Here is a 26,261-nt window from a genome sequence, read left to right on the forward strand (position 1 = left end):
GATACTCTGTGGCTCAAACCAGTGACCGCAGCAGACCCATTTGGTTATTCTTGAGCCTGCCTCAATTGTGTACAAAGCGTGAGGGGAGAGTCTGGTTTAAAGAACGAAAGGGTGTGAGGGGGATGCAAGCGGAACTTGCTCCCCTCCTATGGCAGTCCGAGTATTTTTCTCCCAACAGGGCTCAGTTTTATTATCAGAGTCCAGCTGGGCAAAAAAAGGATTTTGAGTGTTGGACTGCAGGGAGGCCCATGAAGGGCGAATGCTCAGATCCCCTCACTTTTGCTTTTCAAAGTGAACCCCGTTCTTCCTGCTCTATACATTACAGGAGGATTCTTTAAATCAGCGGTTCCCAAACTGCTCCACGGAGCGCTTGGAGCAAAACATCTCCTAGTGCTCCAGGAAGAGATTGGAAAGAAAAATACTACTGTCATTCGGTTTAGTATATAGGTGCTAGGTGAAAATTAGTGCTCCGTGATGAATTTCTCTCCTGAAAAATGCTCCATGACTCAAAAAGTTTGGGAACCGCTGCTTTAAATAAACGGTTCTTCGTCACTGTTTCAAGTTTCAATAAGTCACTTGAGGCTTCCGCTTGGGAAAAGAAAATGATACTCACGTATCGATATTTTCATTTATTTATGAGATTTCTTTTCCATCCATACAGTGTACATGATATCTTCATCTCTTTGCAACAACAATGTAAGATGAGTTAACCTGAGAGACAGCCCAAGGACACCCCCAGTTTGTTTCCTAGCTGAAGCCTGAACTAGACATTATAGCGCGCAAATGGCTGCCAGTGAAACTAGCAGCCCCCCCACTCTCCTTTTTGCTGTTCCCCAGTCCTGGTAACCATCAGTAATACACCATGCATCATATGATATCACTGTGTTGCAAATCTTTCCCTCTCCACAAACAACTCAGAGCAATAGAGCTATGGGAGGGTTGCTATTTGATAATTAGGGTTGCCAGGTCCCTCTTCGCCACCGGCGGGAGATTTTTAGGGCAGAGCCTGATGAGGGCGGGGTTTGGGAAGGGGACGGACTTCAATGCCATGGAGTCCAATTGCCAAAGCAGCCATTTTTATCCAGGGGAACTGATCTCTTATCGGCTGGAGATCTCCTGCTACTACCTGGCAGTTGGCAACCCTATTGATGATGGGATGACATAATGCATTTAGTATTACTTTATATTATGTGGGAATGATTCCACTTTCAGCAGAAATCAGGAGTAATGTTTCATTTCATCCTGAACAATGATTTAAACTAAAGCTGAGCCAAAACAGGGAGATAATTTTTTTTGGGTGGGGGGTTTCCTCTGCAAAAAACATTTCCCTTTTGGGGAAGATTTTTTTTGGGGGGATGATTTGGTAGCAGGGGGTGCAGAAGGTAAGTGATCCTCTCTGGTGCACATTCAAAATGCCCCCACCTACATCCAGTTAGCCCCCTCCCCTGCATTTGGCATTAAGGTAGAAATTGTGTTGGGAGCTTCTATTCATGTCAACATTGTTTCTTCAAATCATTTCCTTCTTTCTAGTTAACAATAATTGTTATCCAACTCGGTCTATGTAACAGGGGTGTCACATGAAGAGTGTTCCCTACACATGAAGAACCAGTACAAAGATCCAGGGTAAAAAGAGATGACTTGAGTCTGTTGTATTTACAGTTCCCAACATAGCACAATAAATCTCTTAGCGAAGAAAAGATGGGAGATAGATTTTTAACCAGCAAGTAACTTTATTATCCTATCTGATACAGTAAAGATAGGGAGAAGAATAGTAGTTGTAAAAGATAGCAAGACTGAACTATTCAGTGACAATAGTACAGCAGTAATTTATGCATGGCAATACAATAAAAACCATGCATGCTGTATAATTCTAGTGTACAGTTGTATTATTTTAAGCTAAATGCCCCATTAAAGTTAGTTTTAACCCAAATTGTGTACCTTCTATGTGATTAGTTCAGAGAAACCAAACCGAAAGAGGTGAAGGGTTGCCCTCCAGCCCCACCCACTCCCAAAAGGGACTGGAAGATGCAGTGGGATAAACAGGAAAGGATGGTAGGAATAAGCCAGTTGGTAGATGCTATGAGAAAGCCATCTGCCATTAGTGCCAACTGACTGAGAACAGGCAGTGGAGAAGCTAAGAGGCAGGAGCATGTAGGAAAACATGGAGGGTCTAATCTGGGAAGGGAAGCAGAATGGGGGAAAAGAACATACTCTGTTTGTCCAGTGGTTTTAGTGTTTGTGGTCGTGGAAGAAGGATCAAGAGCAAAACCAACAATGAAAATGGAGAGCTTGACCTTCCCTTCTTATGTACCTGAACTTACCTGAACACAAATAGGAGAAGCACTGCTATTGGCTAAATTTGGTGTAGAATTAGTATCTGTGATGGCATTGGACTTAAAGTGCAGGATCTGGCTGCCCACTGGGGGAATTTGGGTTGCACTGTGATTGGTGCAACGTTAGGATCCAAGATCTCATTGGTGCGAGGGTCTGGATCTGAGCTGTCATAGTACAGTCCAAATCTTCCATTATAAAGAAAGAATACCAGGGTGATGCAATGGGGACTGGGATATGGGTCTGGTTGCGTATGATTTAATTAGTAAAGCAGGTGTGATTCCAACATGCTGACAATGGCCAGGGATGGGTTGATGGCTTTTCCTGGGCTTATGATTGAATTATCAGGGAAGTCTGTATTGCGAGGGAGACTCTGAAATCTTCAGTTATTATTGTGCAATCCTGGGTCATTGCTCATGGCCATGGGTATGAAGAGCTTTGGAGGGTCACACAAAAGAACCTTGATTAATGCTCTTCTGCAGCATGCAGGCAGCTAAACTATTTCCTTTTGAAAGTGCTGGGAGAAACACCTGCCTAATTGAGGGACCCTGCCTTGATATCAGCATGGATGTATTTCATTAGCACCTCTGACTTTGGAATGTCAGAGGATCTCAGGTTGCAAAAAAGACATGGGTCTGGGGGGATATGTTGTGGGCCAACATGGTGATGGTGGAAAGTGCCATTAAGTTGTAGCCGACTTATGGCGAGTTGACCCCATAGGGTTTTCAAGGGAAGAGATGTTCACAGGTGGTTTGCCATTACCTGCCTCTGCATCACAACCCTGGAGTTCTTTGGTGGTCTCCCATCCCAATACTAACCAGCACTGACCCTGCTTAGCTTCCGAGATCTGATGAGATCGGACTAGCCTGGGCCAGCCAGGTCAGGGGCAACATGATTTTACCTCATAGCCAATCATAGCTGGCTGTATGATTGTGTCACTGAGAAAAAGCAAACTAATTGGTTCTCGTAGGTTATCCGGGCTGTGTAACCGTGATCTTGGTATTTTCTTTCCTGACGTTTCGCCAGCAGCTGTGGCCGGCACTGAGGTGTTACTCCTCTGAAGATGCCGGCCACAGCTGCTGGCGAAACGTCAGGAAAGAAAATACCAAGACCACGGTTACACAGCCCGGATAACCTACGAGAACCAATGAACTCTGACCGTGAAAGCCTTCGACAATATTTTAAAGCAAACTAATTTTGCATGAGGGTAATATTTATTCAGTAGGTTTTGAACCTGCTATTATTATAAGAAGAAAATCATTCTGAATTAGCTGTCTTTGCCTCAACCAAAGCAGCAACTGATCCATGAACAGGTGTGAAGAAAAAAAGCTTTGGGGATCTGGAAAACATTTGTCTGAGCTTTAATCTGAAGCCACATTTCCCGCACCCCACCAAGATCTTTCTGTGTTCAAACTCCTTCCTTCTCACATCATCCTAGTCTCTCATTAGGGTTGCCTGCTCTGGGTTGGGAAATACCTGGACATTTTGGGGGTGGAGCCTGCGGAGGGCAGGGTTTGGAGAGGGGAGGGACTTCAATGCCATAGAGTCCAATTGCCAAAGCAGCAATTTTCTCCAGGTGAACTGATCTCTATTGGCTGGAGATCAGTTGTAATAGCGGGAGATCACCAACCACCACCTGGAGGTTGGCAACCCTATCCCTCATGTTTTAGGATACACTGGATGTGTTAGTGATCACATCGTTTTTTACTGCATGTAAATTGACAGATGGTGTTCAAATTCATTGTGTACCTTTTTGTCTTTAGTCTGAGAAGACAAGTGGCTGCTATCAACAAACTGTCTGATCAAGGAATGTTTTTTTGGGATTATGGAAATGCTTTTCTTCTAGAAGCTCAGAGAGCTGGTGAGTAGATAAATTTGTTTTGGTGCACAGATTAGATAAAACTTACATTTGGTTGGGAACCCCAGATAATCCACTTCTGGGTAAGGGTTGTTTCATATTTACAAAGTTCTTACATGGAAGGTTGGCTGTTCTCTGTGCAGGAATAAAGCGAGTAGAACTCTCATGTGGTGTAAAACAACAGCACGCTCAAGGGAAGCCATATGTGGGTTTCATATTGATTCCCATTTTAGAGTGTTTTTTGTGCTAGAATTTTGTTATTTGTTAACTGGTTTCAATTTCTCCCCACACCTCATTCTCAGTCACCACAGAGCTAGGCAATCCAAAGGTTGATGCTGCTTTAAAGTGCCTAATCCAGTGTAAGAATGGAGTAAAGCTTGTTCTCAATCTCTTTGGGCATGGAAAATTTAATAGTCCGCAGACATGTACAGAAGAATGCAATCAACCTTGATATTTATGGATATTCTTTCTTTTAATTTTTTATTGTACACAAAAAGAAACAACAAATGTGTCATCCTTTTAAAAAAGACCCATCCCATATGACAAATACATAGATCAACCCTTCTTAATACAAAACATCATTCTACAAATATTAAAGATACAAGCCATCAACAAATTATTACTTATAATAATATCCACAACTGGTAATTCATTATCCTTAAGGGAAAGAAATTGTGATCATCGATGGGGAAATGGTTCAAATATAATTTAAAACAATCTGTTTCACATTGTTGTAGGGTTTAATTCTATTCCAATACACAACAAAAGGCACCAAGTCTCAATAATATTTTCCTATGCACAGCTTTTCCCTCCCCAAATTTTCTTATATGATAAGATTTTTTCTATAAGCATGATATACCATATGTTATGGGTCCATGTCTCTATTCTGGGAAACTTTTCCAGGCTTTTGCCATTAGTAGTCTCACTGCTATAAGTAAGTTTTTAATATATGTTTCATTTTTTAAATGTATTCTGGCTGGGGAAAATACTTAAAAGAGCCACCCTGAGATCCCACAGCACTTGATTCCTAGAATATCATCTAGAGAGCAATCCTAAACAGGTCTACTTAGAATCCTACTCAGGTCTATTCAATGGGGTTTACTCCAAGGAAAGTGTCCTTAGGATTGCACTGTTAGTGCTTTAAAGATTGCAAGTCAGTTGTTCAATTTTGCAGACTACTTTGGTTTGGTACCTCTTAAACCAGCTAGTGAGTGCCATCAGTCTTGTGGGACAGTAATATCTCATAATCTTAGGGGCAGCCAACTCACTATTTGCCCTTGTCTGTTAAAGTGCCTGATTACCGATTTTTAAAAAAAATTCTCCCATATGAATTTATTGAACATAGGTTGAATTCTGTCTAAAATGGAACCGTCAACCAGCAATGGGAGTTTCATTATAACAGAAAGACATTCTGACACAAAAAATCAAAAAAATCACACAAGGTTGGAAGAGACCACAAGGGCCATCGAGTCCAACCCCCTGCCATGCAGGATCCCACAATCAAAGTGCTCCCGACAGATGGCCACCCAACCTCTGCTTAAAGACCTCCAAAGACGGGGACTCCACTACCCTCCGAGGCAGTGCATTCCACATTCACCCCACATTCACCCCAGCCAAGATATTTTATACTTATTCCAATTATCTAAATTATTTTCTGCCTTTTAAAGTATTGGGTTAAGATTCTGTTGCATCATAGAATCAAGATTATTTGAAATTAGCATGCCCAGATATCTGATGTCTGTTCTCCACGATGAGCCCATAATACCTGTAATACATTTTTGGCTTCTCCTGTCAATTCTATACCTAACAGGATTGATTTGGTATTATTTATCTTATAACCTGAAATACCCCCCAAAAAATATTCCAGTATTTTAATAAAATTATGTACCAATTTATTTGCTTCCTGTATAGTAAATACTACATCATATGTGTTTTTGTGGTATTTTCTTGATATTTAGTTCCCTGAATGTTATGTTGCTCCTGTACAGCTATTGCTAAAATTTTGATAGATAGGTTGAATGGTATGGATAAAAGAGGGCTTTCTTTCTTACTAAATAACTAGAGTTCTTTTGAAGGTGCTGATGTTGGGAAAGAAGGAGCCAACAAAGGAGAATTCCGATATCCATCTTATGTTCAACACATAATGGGGTAAGCAGGGGAAAGTGGAACATGGAGCAGCAAATGTTGCATTTAAAAAATATGACCTTTTGTGCTTGTGCTTTGGAAGGGAATTGGGAAAGGAAGGAAGGAGCTACTGAGTGAGCTGCCAAGTCTGAAGTGACTTTTTTCTAATCACTTCTGTTTATCCATATGTGCTCAGATGCTTAAATGAATAATTAATTCATAAGAAAGCCTGTGCATTATTTACTGAATTCTAGACTGTAGCAGTTATCATATCTTTTGGGAAGCCAGTCATGCCTATCTTTCATTCATACAGGTACATATACGTATGCAGGCATGAAGGAGATATATGAAAGCCAATCTGATCATAGGAAATTATTATGAGAATCAGCTATAAGAGGTGAAACACAACAGGCCAACTGTTCCACATCTGTCTTGGGCATTTGAGAGAAGATAGTCCATGAATTCAAGTTAGCCATAAAATACTTGACAATGATAGGAACATCCCCAAAGTAAAAACAACACCCTGACTTTGTTTTTGGTATTTCCTGAAGTTCTCGTTGCATGCTGCATCATCAAACCAGTGATTCAGAAAGGTAGTGTCTTAACAAACCCAGAATGATTTCCAAAGGTTGTGGACTTAAAACACATGTATGTCGGAGACAGATCCACTGATATCTGTTGCTGCTAACGACCGTAAATGTGATTAGGATTGGTATGAAAAGCTAGGGTGACCGTAACACAGCAACTTTAGGGTGCCCTTGACTAGGCATGCAGGGTTTGGCAGGTAGTGCCCGACAGACCAAGCATCCCTTGAGGATGCCATTTGATTCTACAGATGCCTCCAGTGACCATAGGGTTGCCAGGTCCCTCTTCGCCACCGGAGGGATGTGTTTGGGGTGGAGCCTGAGGAGGGCGGGGTTTGGGTAGGGGAGGGACTTCAATGCCATACAGTTCAATTGCCAAAGCTGCCATTTTCTCCAGGTGAACTGATCTCTATCGGCTGGAGATCAGTTGTAATAGCAGGAGATCTCCAGCTAGTACCTGGAGGTTGGCAACCCTAAGTGACCACCACCATTCATCTCCTCTAGAGCAGTGGTGCTATGGAGTAGTGATAGAAGAGGCAGCCTGGAGAAGACCAGGACCCACTACTTAAAATGCACACTAAAGTCCATTGTGTTAAATGCGGTGGTTCAGAAATGGTCTCTCTCTCTCTCTCTCTCTCTCTCTCTCTCTCTCTCTCTCTCTCTCTCTCTCTCTCTCTCTCTCTCTCTCTCTCTCTCTCTCTCTCTCTCTCTCTCTCTCTCTCCCCCCCTCTCTCTCTCTCTCTCTCTCCCCCCTCTCTCTCTCCCCCTGTCTCTGTTGCTTTTGATCTGGCTACTGCCCTGCCCAACGTTGGAGAGTGCTCAGAGTCTTCTGGAATCACACAGAGGACACCTGGGCAAGTCTCCAAACTCCACACATCTGATAGCAGCACACAAAAAGCAAGCGTCTGCCCCCAAATCCTTTGCTTTGGTGCAAAGGTCTCTGGTATGCACTCCAGCTTCACACACCTGGCCTCTCCCACCATTCTCTTGTGTTTGCCTCTTGAGGACAGAGGTGGTAAGTGCCAGAGCCTAAAGGCAAAGGAGAGCAGGATAGAACTGGCACTCTGTCTCCAAGCAGCCTGGGACCGTACCTGGATGCCCTCCGTGGGTGACTGTAGTTGAATCATAAAATAACCTTGCTCTGATTAAACCCTTGGTCTTCTTTCAGAACATGTTTGTGGCAGGTGTGGGTTATGATTATACATGCACATCGGCTTATGCCTGTTTGTAAAGCCTTGTTTAAATTCTGAAACAAAGAGACTTGCGTTTGGATTAGTATGTTTGAAATGTTTGAAATTCTTCCATCTTCAGTTAATGAAAGAAAAGCATTGCTAGCTGCCAGGATAAATATGGCAGGAATTTGAACTATCTTCTAATCATTAAGCATATTCTCTTCCCAGTGACATTTTTTCTTTGGGATTCGGTCCATTTCGGTGGGTTTGTACCTCGGGCAACCCAGAAGACTTGGCAATCACCGATGGTATTGCCAAATTAGTACTTGAAGATGCTGTGCTTCAGGAAGGTGGGGCATGATTTCATTTCCAAACGTTACATGAATGCAGGGACATAGCTAGCCTTCCTTGCTGGGTAGGGTTGCTGTATTTCCAAGTGGGATTTCAAAGGAATGAATGGAAAATCCAGGAGTTCCTCATAAAGAGCTTCTGAAGCCCTATTGCCAAGTTCATGTGTCTGTGTGCATTTTAATTTTTACAAATTGTTAAAGTCAGAAATTTATAAGGTGAACACAACCAATCACTTCCAGAAACTTTTGCCTACTTCTAAAGTACTTTATTTAAAGAAATAATCAGCCTTTACTCACTTTGTGCCATGGCATACATACAAAAGAGGGATTTTGTTTTCAGGACAAAAACATACTAAGGGTGATATTGATAAGTCCATCCATCTATTCACCCGTCCATCCATCCATCCATCCATGCATCCATCCATCCATCCATCCATCCTTCCTCCAAGAAGCTCAGGGAAGTGTACACAGTTATCCCCATGTTATCCTCAAAAGAATACGTTAAATTAGGCTGAGAGAATGCGACTGGCCTTAGGTCATCCATTGTTAAAACATTTTTTATTTTTAGTGGAGGCTTTCATGTCACAAATTGAAAGCCTCTTTTTAAAACAATTGTTAGATGAGGTGAACCAGGTGGGGCCGGAGTATCCATTGGCCCCATGCTGTTGATAGTCCTGGATGAACGTGGGTCATGGATAATTCTGGGATACTTGCAGATCATTGTTTCTTTCCAATGAGTGATCACCACACTCTTGTCTTCGCTGGATCATTCCACACAAAGAAAATTTCCCAGTCTTCTACATTTGAGATTTCACATTCTCTGCATTATGTCTACCAACTGGGCCTGCCTACCATATATATCTTTGGGGTCACTGAAATGTCTAACTGCAGCCTCTGCTTCTTGGCATGGGTTTAATTAAAGACTATTGAAGTATAGTGGATAGAATACTGGACTTGGGATTTGAACACAGATCTCCCCACACCAAGTCAACTATGAAGTCTGACCTAACTTTCAGAATTTTTTTGAGGATAACATGTATAAAAAGCTATACTATCCTGAGCTCCTTGGAAGAATGGGTGGTGGTGGAATAATATACATTGCAAACCTGAACAGAACGATACACTTTTAAGCCCATTAACCTCCATGCACTTAGAAAGGTGTATCTGTACTTAAGGCTGCACTGTTACTTAGATCATATTCTGAAACACATATTGGAAATATAATTCATATCCTCCATGTTGCCACACTTTAAGATTGAACAACATTGTTTCCCCATGAGTTTTTTTTATTATTATTATTCCTTTGCTTTTAAAAAAATCTAATCTAGACTTCTCTTGATTGGTTTGACTGTAAAGGAATATTGGTTTTGTGTGGGCTGCTTGTTAGACTTCAAATCTGGTTTTGTTGACAGAACAGGTGTGAACATGTTATTAGTGACATATGGACCTTTACTTGATTAAAAAGGAGTGCCTGTCTTTGGTACTGAATACCATAGGGGCTTGCCTCTGACTGCTTTTGATTTGGGCAGTTGGAAACAGCTTGACACCAAAAGGGCTTAATCTGGAGTGAAGATCCACAGTAGTCCACCACAAAAACACTGTAATAAACAGGAGCCCCTTATTCTCCCTGAAGGTATGACATCCAGCCCAGGAAATACTTGCCTTGCATTTCCCACCATTCAAAGGGATACAGGCCAAAATATTTTAATGCATGATAAGGCCAGAAGGATGTATGTCTCACAAGCAAATGGCCATTGGAATTATATATATGTGTATATAAAATGACATTTTAAAATCCAGCCGGCTGAAGCAGATTTGGTGGCAGCTCTATTATTGGATTTGCTGTTGTGCTTGGCAGAGCTCTGGGGAGAGGAATTCAGTGAGAAACGAAAGCTGGAAAAGATGCCTATTAAAACGAACCTTTCAGGGAATCCTCTTTGACCTCTTTGTTATTGAATGTTCTGCTTGTGGTTCAGCTATGCGAGCTAAAAGCAGTACTTCAGCTACAGCCCTAAATGTGAATCTACGTAAAATCTCATTCCAGAGATTGTTAAATGTGCGGTGCCATTTTCATGTTGTAGATAGCCAAGGCACAGGAGCAGATTTGTATGCTGAGAGAGTTAAGTAGATGACTACTGAGTTTGACACACGGGTGAAGTGTGTGATAGGTTTGCTATACACCAAATTTGTCACCCAATCTGTATTTACCACCCACTGGAAAATTGCCAGAAGTGGTTTGAATGTTAGTGGGTTAAATGTGGACTGAATGATAAACTGAGGCAAGCACACAATGGCTTCCCTATTAATCAAATTCCATGTGGACCCACCAATCCATATTCTCACTGTATCAGTTGATACTTGAGGTAAACCTTTACCTTTCGTGGCTCATGTATCAAGGTGTCCATTAGATAAGGAACTGCAGATGCTCCTTTGTCAGGGCACTGGGGCTTCGGAGGGTTTGTGCCTATAGTTGCTACAATAACCAAAACAAAATTCCAGTTCTTTGAATTTGGGGCATTCCTCAACGAGTTAATTCTACCATTCACCATCATTTTGAGGAAAAGAAAGGCTACGCTTTATTCAACAGAGCTTGCAAAGGAACGCTAAAGCCCATGGCTGACTTTTGCATATATCATGATCTATTTTGCATATAGGTTCATTATTTGACTCTTCAAAAATAGTCAGCACACCCAAAGCTACCTATTTTGTTGTTAAAATTACATGAGATATCTCCATCAGAAGTTGAATACCTTCTGAAGAATGGTTGCTTGACTAGGTTAGGGCTTAGGGGGGAGTGAAACAATGTCAACTGAATGAAGAATGCGTTCCCTGCTCTCCTTGTATTTGGAGAGGCTGGGAGGATGTAAAAATACATTAGCAAATACAAATAATAACTCTTAACATCAGGGAGTCAACTTCCTTACTGTTGGAAATAAAGTGGACAAGATCACAATGTACTTTCAGTATCTTCTAAAACCTAAATAAAGATCAGCAAATAGCAGAGTCACCCACGTAAACTGAGATAGGAATATTTTCATGGGTGAAATGGTAACATTTTTTAAAAAAAGAAAAACAAATTAAATTCAATTATTGTCGAAGGCTTTCACGGTCAGAGTTCATTGGTTCTCGTAGGTTATCCGTGCTGTGTAACCGTGGTCTTGGTATTTTCTTTCCTGACGTTTCGCCAGCAGCTGTGGCAGGCATCTTCAGAGGAGTAACACTGAAGGATAGTGTCTCTCCTTCAGTGTTACTCCTCTGAAGATGCCGGCCACAGCTGCTGGCGAAACGTCAGGAAAGAAAATACCAAGACCACGGTTACACAGCACGGATAACCTATGAGAACCAATGAAATTCAATTATTTAAGAAGGGCCTCTCTTCCCAACCCCCACCAAGAAAAATTAGACTTCTAAAAGAGCAGTAATTCTGCCTGGGAAAAAGAGGAGGAGACACAAGATGAGGAGGAAAAGTGCCTCTAAAAACGGGTACTTTACCACCTGGGGTGTGTGTGTGGAGTTCCCGTCTTTGGAGGTCTTTAAGCAGAGGTTGGATGGCCATCTGTCGGGAGCGCTTAGATTGTGAGATCCTGCATGGCAAGGGGTTGGACTGGATGACCCTTGTGGTCTCTTACAACCTTGTGTGATTTTGTGATTTTGTAAAAACACAATGACACAAGCAGTGGTTTTTGTGACAGGGACCAGTGTCACCATTCTTTCCCTGGAGCTACCCCCTCACCCCCCGGAACTCTCCTCTGTAAATCTTAATGTGAATGAATGCTCTCTTAATGGTCTCTGGTTCTATGAATAGGTGATAAATGTTGCCTAGTTGTCATCTACATTTGATAACAAACGATTTTGGAGTTGGCTGGAAGCACTGGTCATTATTTGACAATATGCAGACTATACTTGACACCTGACACACAGTGGATGCCATTCTCAGACAGTATCCATTATGTAGAAATCAATAGTTGTCATAGGACATGCAGCAGCAATCCATATTTAACTTACTTGCAATAGTACGTAATTAGTTTTATTCTATCATCATTCAGCCTATCTGAACAGGCAAATTGGGACTTTGTTCTCAAACTGTGATATTAAAATTTTATTACCAAATTATCAAATATGGGTCAAAGTTCTGCCAGATTTCAAAATCTGGGGAAATTTCATTCCAGTTCTATACAGTTCATGCTCATAAACAAGTCACAGTGGACTAATAAAGATGGATGATAAGAAATGTTCAGAATTATGGGCTGACACCAATATGAAGTCAAGGAATTCCCATGGCCGTTTCTCATCTGACAGTTCCCTGACTCTATGACATTTCCTCTATTACATTATACAAACCCCTGTTTAATTTCCTTTTTGATTTGTCTAGTAATATCCTTATAGATTATATTTCCATAAAAGATTTCTGGTGTAAGGAAGCGGATGTTTCAGCCTTGACTCTTTGTTATTAAAAAGACTGACATTTTAATCCTCAATGTATAATTTAAAGCATCTTGCTGCAAAGCCCTACACATTATGAAAAATGTCATGGCACAGGAGTGAAGTAATGTCTGTTTCCTGAGCATTGGCACATATATTTTACAGGCCTCTTTAGCAGGAGATTCTACCTGGTCATGAATACTCTATCCTTTCTTCTTTTTGTGGGACTTGAATGTTTATATATAAGCCTAGTGACATGGCAATCGATCATAGTGTTTTTTCTCTCTTCTACTCCTTTAACACCAGTGGGGTCATCTTGGAGGTGTGCATGTCTCTCTCCTTTTTATGTATATCTCAGAGCTGATTTGCATGCGGGCTCTGGAGCTATCACATAACTTGGCTGTGCTGTAATAATTATACGAGCCATTTCTTTGCTTCGTTTTTTTTATAGTAAGTGACTCTGTAAAGCAGCAATACCGTGACAACATCCGCTGGATTGAAGAAGCCAGGAGGCACAATTTGGTATGTGTATCATGAAGCTCAGGGATCCTAGGCTAGGGAATATACCTTTCAGGTCTAGATATGGATACTATGGGTTTCCCTCTTACCAGTTTGTCTCCAACAATGAGATATTTGACTCCCAAATTTGTTTTTGTCTCTGTTTTTTAGTGACAGTTTACCTATCAAATGTATTTATTTATTTCACTTCATTTATAGTCCATCTTAATGGTAAATGGTTCTTTACAGCCACTCCTCCAAAATGTTTCATTTTAAGAAATTGTTATTACTTGTGTAATTGTGGATCATATAGAACTCTGATTCCATCCTAATTGCCCTTGATCGAAACACTGGTCATTCAAAACAAAAACAACATATAGAGCCTTAGATGAATAAAGTGTAACATTGGGAATCTTTCTTTCTTTAACAATCCACTGACCCAGTAGCCTTGGACAGAACTAATCTTACAATACCAGGCTCTGTTTCCATCCCCACATAGAAGCCACTGCTACAAAAAATTAGCCACAGCTAAAGTAATACCCAGGATCGGTATCAGTGATCAGGAAAAGGCATGGAAACAAGGGAAACCTAACATTGGGAATCACCATATGACATCTCAGAACTAGGAAATCAAATACTGCACACAGAGAGACAGAAAGCATCGCAGATATTTGGCGTTCTTTGCAATTGTAGTTCCTTTTCAGTTTCCATTAATAATTCCAGTCCTATTCTTCTTATCTGACAAGAAGGGAACTGTTAATATTGGATTGTGGGTCTCAGGTTGTCAATATGCTGGCTTGCGGCAGCTAAATACAGAATGATTAGTTTTCATTGTGTGAGTATAGATAAAAATATAGCCCAATGGAAAGTGTAATACCTTAGTCCTTAGAAACAGGCAGCCATGAATTCACTATCCTTGCTTTTTCAATTAAAGGAGACAGGTTTGGCTTTGGCCATATCTGGACCATGGGGTTAAAGCCAAGACATTTTATTCTAGCAATCTTTCTACTTTCTAGGTTGTAGGTTCCCAAGCCAGAATTTTGTATTCTGATCAGAATGGCCGTGTAGCTATTGCAGTAGCTATTAACCAAGGCATCGCTGAAGGCAGGATTAAGGTACAATCTTTCTACTTTGTTTTTTTACCCAATCTAACCTGAAATGTTTGATTTAAAAGTGGTCTGGAAGAGAAAGAGCAGTAGAGTCTAACCATCCACAAGGAGTGTTAACACCATATTGACAGGATCAAAATTGAGATGGGGAATATGGGGCAAATATTTTCCACATAAAATACAAATTGCTTGAAGTAAAATCTGTAGTAAAGTAACAAAAGTAATAGTTTGAAATGAGCTTGGCTTTGGGTTGAGCCTATTGTGCTGAGCCTTTGTAAGTGTGATATTTTATAAGATTTCTAAAGCCTTCTCTTTTTTCTGTTCCCATCTGGAATGATCCATTATAGCATTTTCATTCTAGAGAGTTACTCTCACCAAGGAGGGTGTCAAAAGCATTTTTTTTCTGCTTTAGGTGCAAACGCTGGAAAGCCACAATAGTTAACAGCTTCCTGTATGGGGGATTCCTGGGCATGAACTAGAAACCTTGTAGGATTTAGCCTAATGGGTAAACTTGGTCTGGGTCAGCAGTTTCAAATCTTTTTGGTATGGTGACCCACAAGTCCAAGTTCATTTGGTAGGGTGACCCATCCAGAGCTGCCCCAAGGTTTTTTGGGACCCTAAGCAAACAAAGACCTTGGCACTAATCTAGTTCAGTAACATATGCCTTGAGAAAACACTTAAGTCCATCAAAAGCGTTAGGGGCTGTGAGATCAGCAATTGGCCTAAAAGTATTCAGTCCAAATAAAGTTGCAATACCAGGCATCTTTCAGTACTCTAGCTGAATAATCATAACGCGGTAAGGACTCAATCTGGTAAATCTTGACTGAGGCATGTCTGGTTTATGTTACTCTGAAAATATTGATCGTCATATTTTAAATACAATTGATCTTTTTGGAGCGCACAAAGAGCCCATAACATTGTTTTATAAAGCAATCATAGCCTAAGAGAGGAAAAATATCCATGGCTGTGAATTGCAAGGTCAAACTCCCATACCCTTTAGTGTGTATTGTGTCTCTTTTTAAAATGTTATCAAAATCTTGTTTTGGCCACTGCCATCCTTGTAGTGGATACAAATAGACCACAGACTTTGCTAGAAGCACAAAACAGGACCAAACTCTATATCCTATCAATTCAAGGGCAAACGAGTTATGATAATAGGTTGGGAGCTCTGTGACTAGATCTCTCTCTCTCTCTCTCTCTCTCTCTACTCCCTAGCACTTCAATATCTGCTTCCCAATGTAGTCCATCCCACCTTGTTTACAGATGGCCCTGCTTTTATTGAGAGACCATAGCATTATTTTAATTGGTTAGTTAATTAGTTAATATATAATTAAGTGGTTAATGAAATTTCTATATTGACTGAGTTTGGTAAATAAAAGACAATGCATTTTACCACTATTTGGCATAATCACCAAAAATTCCAATCTTTTCTCCTTTAAAACAACAACAAAAACAACAACCAGGCGCCTGTTGTCCTTAGTCGAGATCACCATGACGTAAGTGGGACAGACAGTCCTTACAGAGAGACATCAAATATCTATGACGGATCAGCGCTTTGTGCAGGTCAGCTGTTATGTTTAACCAAACATTGGAGGTTGGCAACCCTAGTTGAACTCGATGGCCTGTATGTGCCGGTGCTGGGGCCACTCGCACGCCAGTGCTGGGACCACTCACGCCGGCATGCGCCTTCCGGGCGCTGGCGGTGTGGGCCCCGGCGCCAGCGAAGGCCATAGTTGGCCTCCTAAGGGCTTTGGGCCCATTTTTCAGGAATGGGCCCTAAAACTACATATTGCATTTTAAAACATGAAAAAGCACATCACACGTTGGGAGCGCATGACTGATGACTGACTCTGGATTAGATATATGAATATGTACAGCTATCTTTTGCACACCAAAGTTGGGAGGAAGCTGCATGGGAGAAATCGTAATTACATTTTTAATCCTTGTATATTTTCCAGAACAAATTTTTGAAAAAGAATCAGATAGTCCAGCTTTAAGTAGCTGGATTAAAAATAAAGTAGGGTTTCCATTTTTTTCCCTTTTATGAGGCCCTTAAAATTCCCATACATCAGAAGGTTGGACCAGAACCAACGGGTTGAAATTAAATCACAAGAGTTTCCAGTTAAACATTAGAAAGAACTTTCTAACAGTTAGAGCGGTTCCTCAGTGGAACAGGCTTCCTCGAGAGGTGGTAGGCTCTCCTTCCCTGGAGGTTTTTAAGCAGAGGCTAGATGGTCATCTGTCAGCAATGCTGATTCTGTGACCTAAGGCAGATCATGAGAGGGAGGGCAGGAAGGTTTGCATCAGCGTTTGGCTCTCGTGGCCCTTTCTTGCATGCCCAGGGTAGTGCCGATCGCCACTTTGGGGTCAGGAAGGAATTTTCCTCCAGGCCAGATTGGCCAGAGATCCTGGAGGTTTTTTTTTTTTTTTTTTGCCATTTTCTGGGTGTGGAGTTGGGGTCACTGGGGGTGTGGGGGGGAAGGTAGTTGTGAATTTCCTGCAAGGTGCAGGGTATTGGACTAGATAACCCTGGTGGTCTCTTCCAACTCTATGATTCTGTGATTTCCTTTCCTTCCCTGCAGATATGGCTGTTCAGAATTTTGTAGGAGATGCGTTCAGAGGGGCTACCTGGGTTGCCTTACACAACGGCGGTGGTGTTGGCTGGTAAGGAGAACTTGACTTTGAAATGATGAGACATTGTCCAGTGAAAGCTGTGTGAGTAAAGGAGGGAAAGTGATACGGGATACATAATGCTGCAGCAGTACTAGGCAGTGATAAATGAACTCCCCTTTTCAGCTTTTCAGAATTGACTTAGCCTTTTTGAGGTTTTTCAATGAGCATCTAGGAAAAAAGTGACTATTGTCTAAGGGTTGTCTCCCAACTCATAATTGTACACGAGTGCACTGGAGCTTTGTAGATGTTGCTTCATTTCACCTGCCTTGTACACACCCATAACACCGAAGCTCAGTTTGGAAATTGACCCTTCCCTCCCACCAAGCACACCCAGGAACAGACGAGAGCTTTCCATCTGGATGGAAAACAGCAACATAAAAGATTTGCGAGGAACAACCCAAATAGATTTGCAAGAAACAACTCAAATAGTTTGAAACTAAGCTGTTTAAAACAACTTTTCCACATGCACCTAAAAAGCTTCTAGCATTGTTAATTAATTATCTATTTAAAATTTGTTACATGGCTCTTTGACTTGGGTTCTTACCACAATTATTTAAAATGATATCACCATAAACGTAAGCAGTTCTGAAATTCTCTTGGGGAAAAACAATAACTAATAGCCCAAGACAACAGCATAGAATGGAAGCCAACTAAATAGTTAAAAGCCATCAGAGAGGATGCCAGGCAAATAGATAAGGGCAGGGAGTTCCACAGATTGGGAACCACCACCAAAATGCTCTGTAGTTCTCATCATTTCATATCACATCAGCCAGTGAATTGTTCAGAGTAAGCGTGGTCTGCTGAATGCTGATTATAAACGTACAGAATCTTTTTTTGACTGTCTACCAGATATGAGCTTATGAGGGGTCATTTTCCAAGTTCTAGTTCATACATCTGAGTGTTACAAGCTGGAAAACAATTATATGTGAAGCCTGGTAATTCTGAATTTTGGTGACATCACTGATAAAAGGCAGTGATTGTAGGGTAGTGGAGGAAGTCCTGAACACTATGTTTGCATGGGAGTTTCCAGAGCTTCTGTTTCACACTTTACGTACTATCAGTGGGGATGTGGTCCAACACAAACTGCACTGAAATTAATGGGAAAAGAGCATTGCCAGAGATCTTGCACAGCTCCTGTTTATTTCAGCGAGAATACTTGTGCAGTATAAGTTCCTGGTGAATTGTTGCACACCTACAATACAATTAGTGAGTGTGGAAAGCAAACCCTTGAAAAAGGCTTCCGGTTTTCTTGTACCATAATCATGTAAGGACTGCAGTGTTCAGCTCAGGACCCACCGGCATCGGTCATATGGATATTCAAAGAATTGGGCTAGGAGGTGCACATGGGACATAAAACTTGTGGTCTGGGGTGCACACAATGCTGAAAGTGGATTACAAGTGTTGCTGGTGCTCTTGTAACGTTTATCTTAGTTCTCTAACTAAATTCAGTGGTGACTGTGGGTAAAATGTTTTCCCAGGTCTCCATCATGTTTTCCTGGCAGTTCATACTGGCCCCTTTCTGCCTGCTTTCCCCATTGGTGCATAGGGGCACATCTGATGGTCTCCTATGTAAACAACAACAGCTATTCAGGACAACCTTGAATGTTTTTCAGAACAGGGATGTGCATTAATGGTCATACCCGTGTTAATAATTTTCAGCTGGACTGTATGCTTATGGATATCCCTCTGCTGCTTGCTATAGCATTGTTTACTAATAGCATTTAATTGCTGAGAGATAATGTGATGGATGAATTGTCAGAGTATTGCTGCTGCTGCTACTTGTTTGCAATATTGAAGCTGTGAATTCTCCAAGAGAAAATTCTGTGGAAGTTGCAAGGGTAACACTCATCTTAAATTTCCTGTTGTGTTCCACTGTACCCAGTCAGAGAGACTGGGAAGTTACTGTCAGACATCTGTTAACAGGCCCATGACTAGGGTTGCCAGGTCCCTCTTTGCCACCGGTGGAAGCTTTTTGAGATGAAGCTTTAGGAGAATGGGGCTTGGTGAGGGGAGGGACTTCAATGCCATAGAGCCCAATGGCCAAAGCCAGGCGAAATTATCTCTATCAGCTGGAGATCAGTTATAATAACAGGAGATCTCCAGCCACCACCTGGAGGTTGGCAACCCTACCCATGACATTCCACTTGTGAAAATCATCTATTGGATATAGCATGTGATGTGAGTAGCGATTAGTGAGGTGGGCAGTCCTGGGCTGAACACAGATGCTGTAGTCCTTATGCAGGGGGAAACGATGTTGGCAAAGGAAAACCTGAACCATGTGGTACCCTCTTTTTCACTTGCCAGTTGTACAGGAAAGAGACAATAACTTAGCTTTTGTACAATAATTCTGAAAGTCCTTGTCAATGACAACCGTATGATGTCCTGTAAAAGATTAAGCTTGTTGGTGGGAACAAAAGCTGGGGTGGGGTGGGGGAGTACTACTGTGCTGCTTCTTTGCATGCACAACACAAGCACAAGAAATCTAGTCAGATGGTGCTCTAGCACAAAAGAATGAAAGCCCACACCCTTCTAATAATTACAATAAAACACAGTATGAGAACTCCAGTGGAATTGGGGGGAGGGGGGAGAGAGCCTTGCTAGCATTTGTCACTTAAAATATGGCTAGATCCTGTCCTGGTGTGTAGTTAATTAGACTATGTGGAAACTCATCCACTGAATAATTTTCTTTTGGAAGAACAGATTCACAAATCAGCATGGAAGAATGTGAGCTGTGGTGCTTATCGCTAGTTATGTCACAAAACCATATCTAGTAGGTGTTCATAACACTGATGCTCTCAGATTTTGCAAAAATAATCACAGTAGCAATCAGAGTTCTACTAAGGGACTGAACAAGCACTTTTTTAAATAAAGGCAAACTAACAAACCAACCAACCCAATCTCTCCCCTCCCCACAAGTGCTTAGGAAATCTGATATTCTTGCAACAGAAGCACAGCCTTGATGCAAGATGTGTGCATTGTATGTACAAATGAGTTACAAATACAAATATTCACTGGTCGTGAAAACAAAGAAAAAAAGGAAAAGAATGATAATTCAGAAAAACCTGTCTGACCCTCCTGGCTTTCTTTGGTTTTAGCTACTTCTGGGAAACACAGACAATTTATTGTGTGGTTTAAAGGGGCTTTGCTGGACTTTGTAAAACTATGTTCTTGACTGAGGCCCAGAGTTGTGTGATTCTCTTTCATTAATATCCAAATGTTTTCAAAGACCTAAATGTTCTGGTGAGTGACCATAGCATGATTTGGAAGTCTCACTTTTCTAAACAAGAGCAAAATGACTTGAGATTTTTTTTAAAAAAAACCCTACACCCAACACCATGTTTATATGTATATGCACTCAGAATGTCAGTGGATGGGATGCATTTAGATGCCCTTCAAGCTGCATTTAAAAACTGTGACCTTCAGACCCCAATATAAGGGGCCCTTATACTAAAATGTAGCAACAGATTGCTGATGCAAAACAGGTCAAGTGCTAGCCACCCCCTCCATCCCCAATTAGCTCTGGCATTTTTCTTAAAAAAGAGCAGCAAAGTAGGAACTTGATGAAACAAATCTCTTTTAACTGGGCACTAAACCTCCAACAATTCTTAGGGCATGAGAGCCTTCTAGCAATTAGTTCAGGCAGACACCTTCTTTTATTCTATCTCATCACTGTAGTACCTGCCTGTGCACTGGATTCTTTGATCCGCCCTGCTCTTCTGATTCAGTTGTGCAGGATGAAAGGGAAAATTGCAAACTATTTTCAGAAAGCCCAGTTAGCTTCCTAAAGTCATAATGGGTTGTTGTGAAGATAACGTCGGGTACAGCACATGTATGCTGCTTTTCTCAATGGATACAAATGTGATAAATAAATAAACTGAAAAACCCAAGCTTTGTTCTGGAGGCTCCAAGCGCAACTGCTTCCATTACAAAACAAGCTACATTGCTGATGCAGCTCCCACAATTATGGTTCAAAGCATCATTTGGTTTGCAACAGAATCGGTTTGCTCCATGTTATTTAGTTCTTCCCAAAGACAATAGAGCATGGGGAGGGGCTTTGGCTCAATGGTAGAACATCTGCTTGGCATGCAGAAGGTCCCAGGTTCAATGCCCGGCATCTCCAGTTAAAGGGACCAGGCAATTAGGTGATGTGAAATACCTCTTCCTGAGACCTTGGAGAGCCACTGCTGGTCTGAGTAGACAATATTGACTTTGATGAATCAAGGGTCTGATTCAGTATAAGGCAGATTCATTTGTGTTTACGGGGCCAGTTCTTAATGTGTTAGCTATATAATTGCAGGCATATTACATAGGACATATCATATGTTCTCATTGCTATTTTCTATTAACTAGTAAGTGCGTAAATTCCTACTTACATTGCTATATCTCCCATGTGGGCTGTCTGCAGTGGAAATGAGAAAGGATGAAGGGCATGCCAAATTTTGTGATTTATGGAGATCGGATGCATTCGATGACTAAAAAAATACCCCCAAATAAACAAGCTTTTAGCTTTTAGTTTTTCATTTTCCCAACATCCATACCTTATAGTTGAACTTCTGGTATACATAAGTTTGGGCATCTGATATCATTAGAAAATTGTAGCAAGGTTACTCATATGCACCGTGATGTGTTTACTTGGATTTTATCAGCCAGCTTTTTCTATGACCGCTTTATTTTGTTAAGGATTTTGGAAGATTTTAATTCATCTTTCCAGTGATTGGAGGAATTATCTTGTCTGTGTTTTTAGTTATAGGACTGATCATCACACAGCTTAAACAGAGATAGATATAATTTATCCATATGAATCTGGTGCCACATTTACTGTTATTTGGACCAAATATGGAATTACAGTTACATTAGGGATTAAAGCAACTCAGTTCTCAAATCCTGTTTATTAGCAGGAGCCCAAAGTGACTTGTGGAAACAAAGAGACAGGCAATTTACCGATTGAAGTACACAGTCAACAGTGTGATGTCTTGATTGCGAGAGGGGCCTGGAGTTCTTTGATCACCTTGAATGGAGACATCTGGAAATTATAGGAGGTAGCTTAGGTCAAAATGCCACATGTTTCTTTGATTATCTGAATATATGACCCAGTACTAATGAGGGCAGAGTGCTCTCCTATAAAAGTGAGAAGACTTGTTGGAAAACTCAACTCAACGAACATGACTTGCTGTAGATTTAATTTGTGATCATTTTTTAGGTGTCTTGAAGAAGGCAAATCTCACTGATCTTGGATCTGTTGGTGTAGCAACCAAAATATGTCATAATTCTAGATTTCGACTCTTGGATGAAAAAACTAACTGTTGATTCTGTTGAAGAATTGCGTGGCAGTATCTGTAGAATTAAGAGAGGGAACTTGAGAAATGCAAATGACATCTTTCAAATGTCCCATTTAGTTACAAAGTTTTAGTTAAGTTTTAGTTTAAAAGTTTTCTTAAGACATAGCTTTCAATACTATCAGGCTGGCAAAAAACAAAAGCAGAGCACAGCACACACTCCCGCAGAGGCGAGCGGGCACTCCCCCCCCAGGCAGAATGGGTGAAAGCCCCCCCCCCCAAACCAGTACGGCTCGGCTCAACCCCAAACGGGAAAAAAAAACAAGGAGGAAAAGGCGCGGGTGCCGAGCGGAGAGAGACTCACTAGCTGCTGCACAGACTCAACTTTAAACTTTAAAACTTTAAAAGCAGAACACACACTCCTGCAGAGGCGAGCGGGCACACATCCCTTGGCAGAACGGGCGAAAGCCCCCTTTGGCTTCCCCCCCACCCACAGAAACTGCTCCCCCCCCACACACAGACTTTGCTTTCCCCACACACACACACAGGAGAAAAGGTATAGAGAAAAAACCCCAAAATCAAATTGTCTTCCAGCAGGAGCACGGAGGAGAAGTAAATCCAATCCTATTCCGGTAAGCACCAGCAGCTCAGCCCAGTCAGGAATCGGATCTCTCAGCAGCACCGCCAACAAATTGGAAGGCAATGAATACAGTCGGGACGGGAGGGGAGGGAAGAGAGTTTTTAGACTCTTCTCCTGGCCATTTCAAAAGTGAGAATCCCTGCTCTGATTGGCCAGGAGAAGACCCAGCTTGGTCACCATTGGCCGCTGGAGAATGCTGCTTACTAACTGAAGGTTATGCTGCTGATTCTGAGCCCCCGAATTTGCTGAATTTATTCAGTGCGCCCCGAACTCGCCGAATTCAGCTCATCATTTTCCCGCCTTTTTTTTAAATTCGGTTCCATCAGAACTGAAAACCGCTGAATCGGGGGAAATTGGGCTGTTTTCCAGTTCGGGATGAACCGAATCGACAGCCCTACTATACAATAAAATTTCATTCACTGAAAACTTTTATACTTTATACTTTTATAGTGGGATTTAAGCAAACAGATTTCCTCTGCTTTGTATCTTCTGTGGGTAATACAAGTTGAATGGAAACTGATCTGTCACAATTTTCATAGAAGTGGAATTGTAGTTCCAAGTGGTTGAAGGGTCTGTCCCTGCCAACTCTCGTTAAAAGGATCTCAGGCACAGATGCCCAGTCATCTGTCCTCTTGTCTTGTGTCCCTTTCTGTTGCAGGGGTGTCCCTCCACTGCAGAGCATGTTCCTCTGGCACTAGGCACTTCCTCTCTTGCAAGGCAAGTGTCTTTTAGTAATGTGGAAAGAGCCTACACCAGAGGAACGTGCTCTGCAGTGGAATACCACTCCCACATCAGATGGGATGTAGTATAAGTGGAAGAAGTCTTAAGAACCAAGCTTCATATATGAGTTTATTCTGTCTAGTGTAAAAGATGAACGATAGAAGAACAAACCTTGGTATTTTAAAATGTAGGGCAAATTAATACTAGTTGATGTCCTGCACATAAACATCCATTGCCGTCAGGCCTTTCATTCTCCCCCATCCCTCTCCTGCCATGATTATCGATGGCAAATTATAAATGCTCTAGCAGGCCGTTGCCGTGCCTTTGTTTGTATATACCTTTGATATGAAGCGCTCAGTTACAATAGTTACAGTCATTTGTGCTGCCTGTAAGAGAGAATTGTGAAGCACATAGAAGAGTTGGAGACATTCCTTTTTGACATGTCTGTATATGTCAGCCTTCCAGAAACCAGGAAGATGTTGCCACTGCAGAAGGAAGACATGCATTTCCTGTTAGGGTGGATGAGGCTATAAAAAGAACAAGCTAAGAACCAAAAAAAGATCAGGAATCCAACACTTAGTAGTCCAGACCTGTAGGTAAACTCTTGAGCCACCTCTGCAAGCTATTTATTGGCCATTCCTTGGTAAGTAAACATATTCTTACCTCAAAATCTGAATTCCCAGATCAGGTTTTAGATCCAGGTTGTTGTTTTTTTTAATAGAAAAATTCACATGAACACATGTAGCTGCCTTACTGAATCAGGCCCTGTTTCATCAAAGTCAGTATTCTCCATTCAGACCGTCAGCAGCTCTCCAGGGTTTCAGGCTGAGGTCTTTCACATCACCTACTTGCCTAGTCCCTTTAACTGGAGATGCCGGGGATTGAACCTGGGACCTTCTGCATGCCAAGCACATGCTCTACTACTGAGCCATGGCCCCTGTCCAATTCATGGAGGATCAGTCTTTCAACTGCTGAAAGAATATGAAAACTTCATATTCATTAGCAGAATATCTCTGGAAGGGATATAGGTGCTGAGAGTAGGGTTGCCAGGTCCAGGTTGAGAAATACAGATTTGGAGGGTGGAACCTGAATAGGGCAGGGTTTGAGGAGGGGGAGGGTCTTCATTGGGATATAATGCCATAAAGTCTACCTTCCACATATGCCATTTTCTCCAGGTGAATTGATCTCGGTCGCCTGGAGATCAATTTTAATAAGGGGAGATCTCCAGCTACCACCTGGAGGTTGGCAACCCAAGCTGAGAGCAAAGTACAAGGGAAAAGGCCATCACCTTCATGCCTCGTTTGTGAGACTAAGTATGGTGTAGTGGTTAGAGCGTCAGCCTACGGTCACATTCGGGTCTCCATCCTGCCTCAGTTTGCTGTGTGCCCTTATGGTAGCCATTTTTACTCAGCTTAATCTACCTCAGAGGATAAAATGGGGAAGGGAGGCCCAATTTAGCAAGGCAATGTACACATTCCTGTGATCTGACAAAAAGACAGTGTGAAAATAGAGCCTTCAAATCCCAAGCCACATATTTGTAGTGATGGTCCCATGGAAAATATGTGGACCATATCACTCTCCCCTGATCCAGTGATGTATAATCTGGTGTGTCAATTAAGATTCCAATGCAACAGAACCCCAAACTGCAGTGTAATAAACTTAAATAACCATAGCCTGACCTTTAAGAATCCCAGTCGCTTTAGTCACTTAATCATCAGGCATGCTGGCATTTACATTATTTGTTTAAGCAAGTGCTTTCTGGGGCATCTTGTACTCAGGGGAATTACAGTAGGCACCAGCTCTTGGGCAAGATCCGAGGTTGCAGGCTGGGCAGTGTGGGAAAGTACAAGTGGGAGGCTCCTTATCTCACGCCAGGATTCTGGCATGAATTAGGGCTATGTAAAAAAAGAAAAGAAATTAAGTTGGATTTGAAGTCATGTTGTTGGTTCTTTTTTTCTTTTTTAAAACTGCTGTTTGAAAAGCTGCTTTAATGTCAGAACTGAAGGTGGTTTTCGGATGCAGCTTTCCCTCCCTCCACTACGGTTGCCGGGTCCAGGCTGGGAAATACCTGGAGATCTTGGGGGTGGAAACTGAGGAGGACAGGGTTTGGGGAGGGGAAGGACTTCAGTGGGGAATAATGCCATAGAATCTACCTTCCAAAGTGGCCATTTTCTCCAGGTGAACTGATCTCTGTTGCCTGGAAATGAGTTGTAATAGTGGGAGGTCTCCAGCCACTACCTGGAGGTTGGCAACCCTACCCTCCACCAAAATGGGCTGCAATTCTAATGGGTTGCAACCCAAATTCCAGGCAGGTAGGGGGAAGTGTCCTCCCTGTTCGATAGGCAATTAAACTCTCATTTGGAGGGGCAGGGAGAGAGGCCTAAATTCTGCTGAGGATGGGCTTTCCCCTCCTATCCTGGGAGCCTTAAGTAGTATGGAAGGCCACTTTAAATAAAAATGAAGCCCTTGGACAAGGGAATTAAGCTATGTTTCCCTAAACCCAC

General features: G+C 41.8%; 1 protein-coding gene across 1 annotated transcript in view; it reads left to right on the forward strand.

Moving 5' to 3' along the window:
* The window catches only part of UROC1 (urocanate hydratase 1), a 54,576-nt gene that overhangs the window by 25,468 nt on the left and 2,847 nt on the right, over positions 1 to 26,261 (forward strand). Inside the window, exons 12-18 of the mRNA XM_056846907.1 lie at positions 4,095 to 4,192; positions 6,265 to 6,337; positions 8,298 to 8,419; positions 13,293 to 13,363; positions 14,356 to 14,454; positions 15,912 to 16,011; positions 17,031 to 17,112. Coding sequence (XP_056702885.1) covers positions 4,095 to 4,192; positions 6,265 to 6,337; positions 8,298 to 8,419; positions 13,293 to 13,363; positions 14,356 to 14,454; positions 15,912 to 16,011; positions 17,031 to 17,112 — 645 coding nt within the window. The remainder of the gene's footprint in view (positions 1 to 4,094; positions 4,193 to 6,264; positions 6,338 to 8,297; positions 8,420 to 13,292; positions 13,364 to 14,355; positions 14,455 to 15,911; positions 16,012 to 17,030; positions 17,113 to 26,261) is intronic.

The sequence above is a fragment of the Euleptes europaea genome, chromosome 1, assembly GCF_029931775.1.
Source record: "Euleptes europaea isolate rEulEur1 chromosome 1, rEulEur1.hap1, whole genome shotgun sequence".
Taxonomy (NCBI): Eukaryota; Metazoa; Chordata; class Lepidosauria; order Squamata; family Sphaerodactylidae; genus Euleptes; species Euleptes europaea.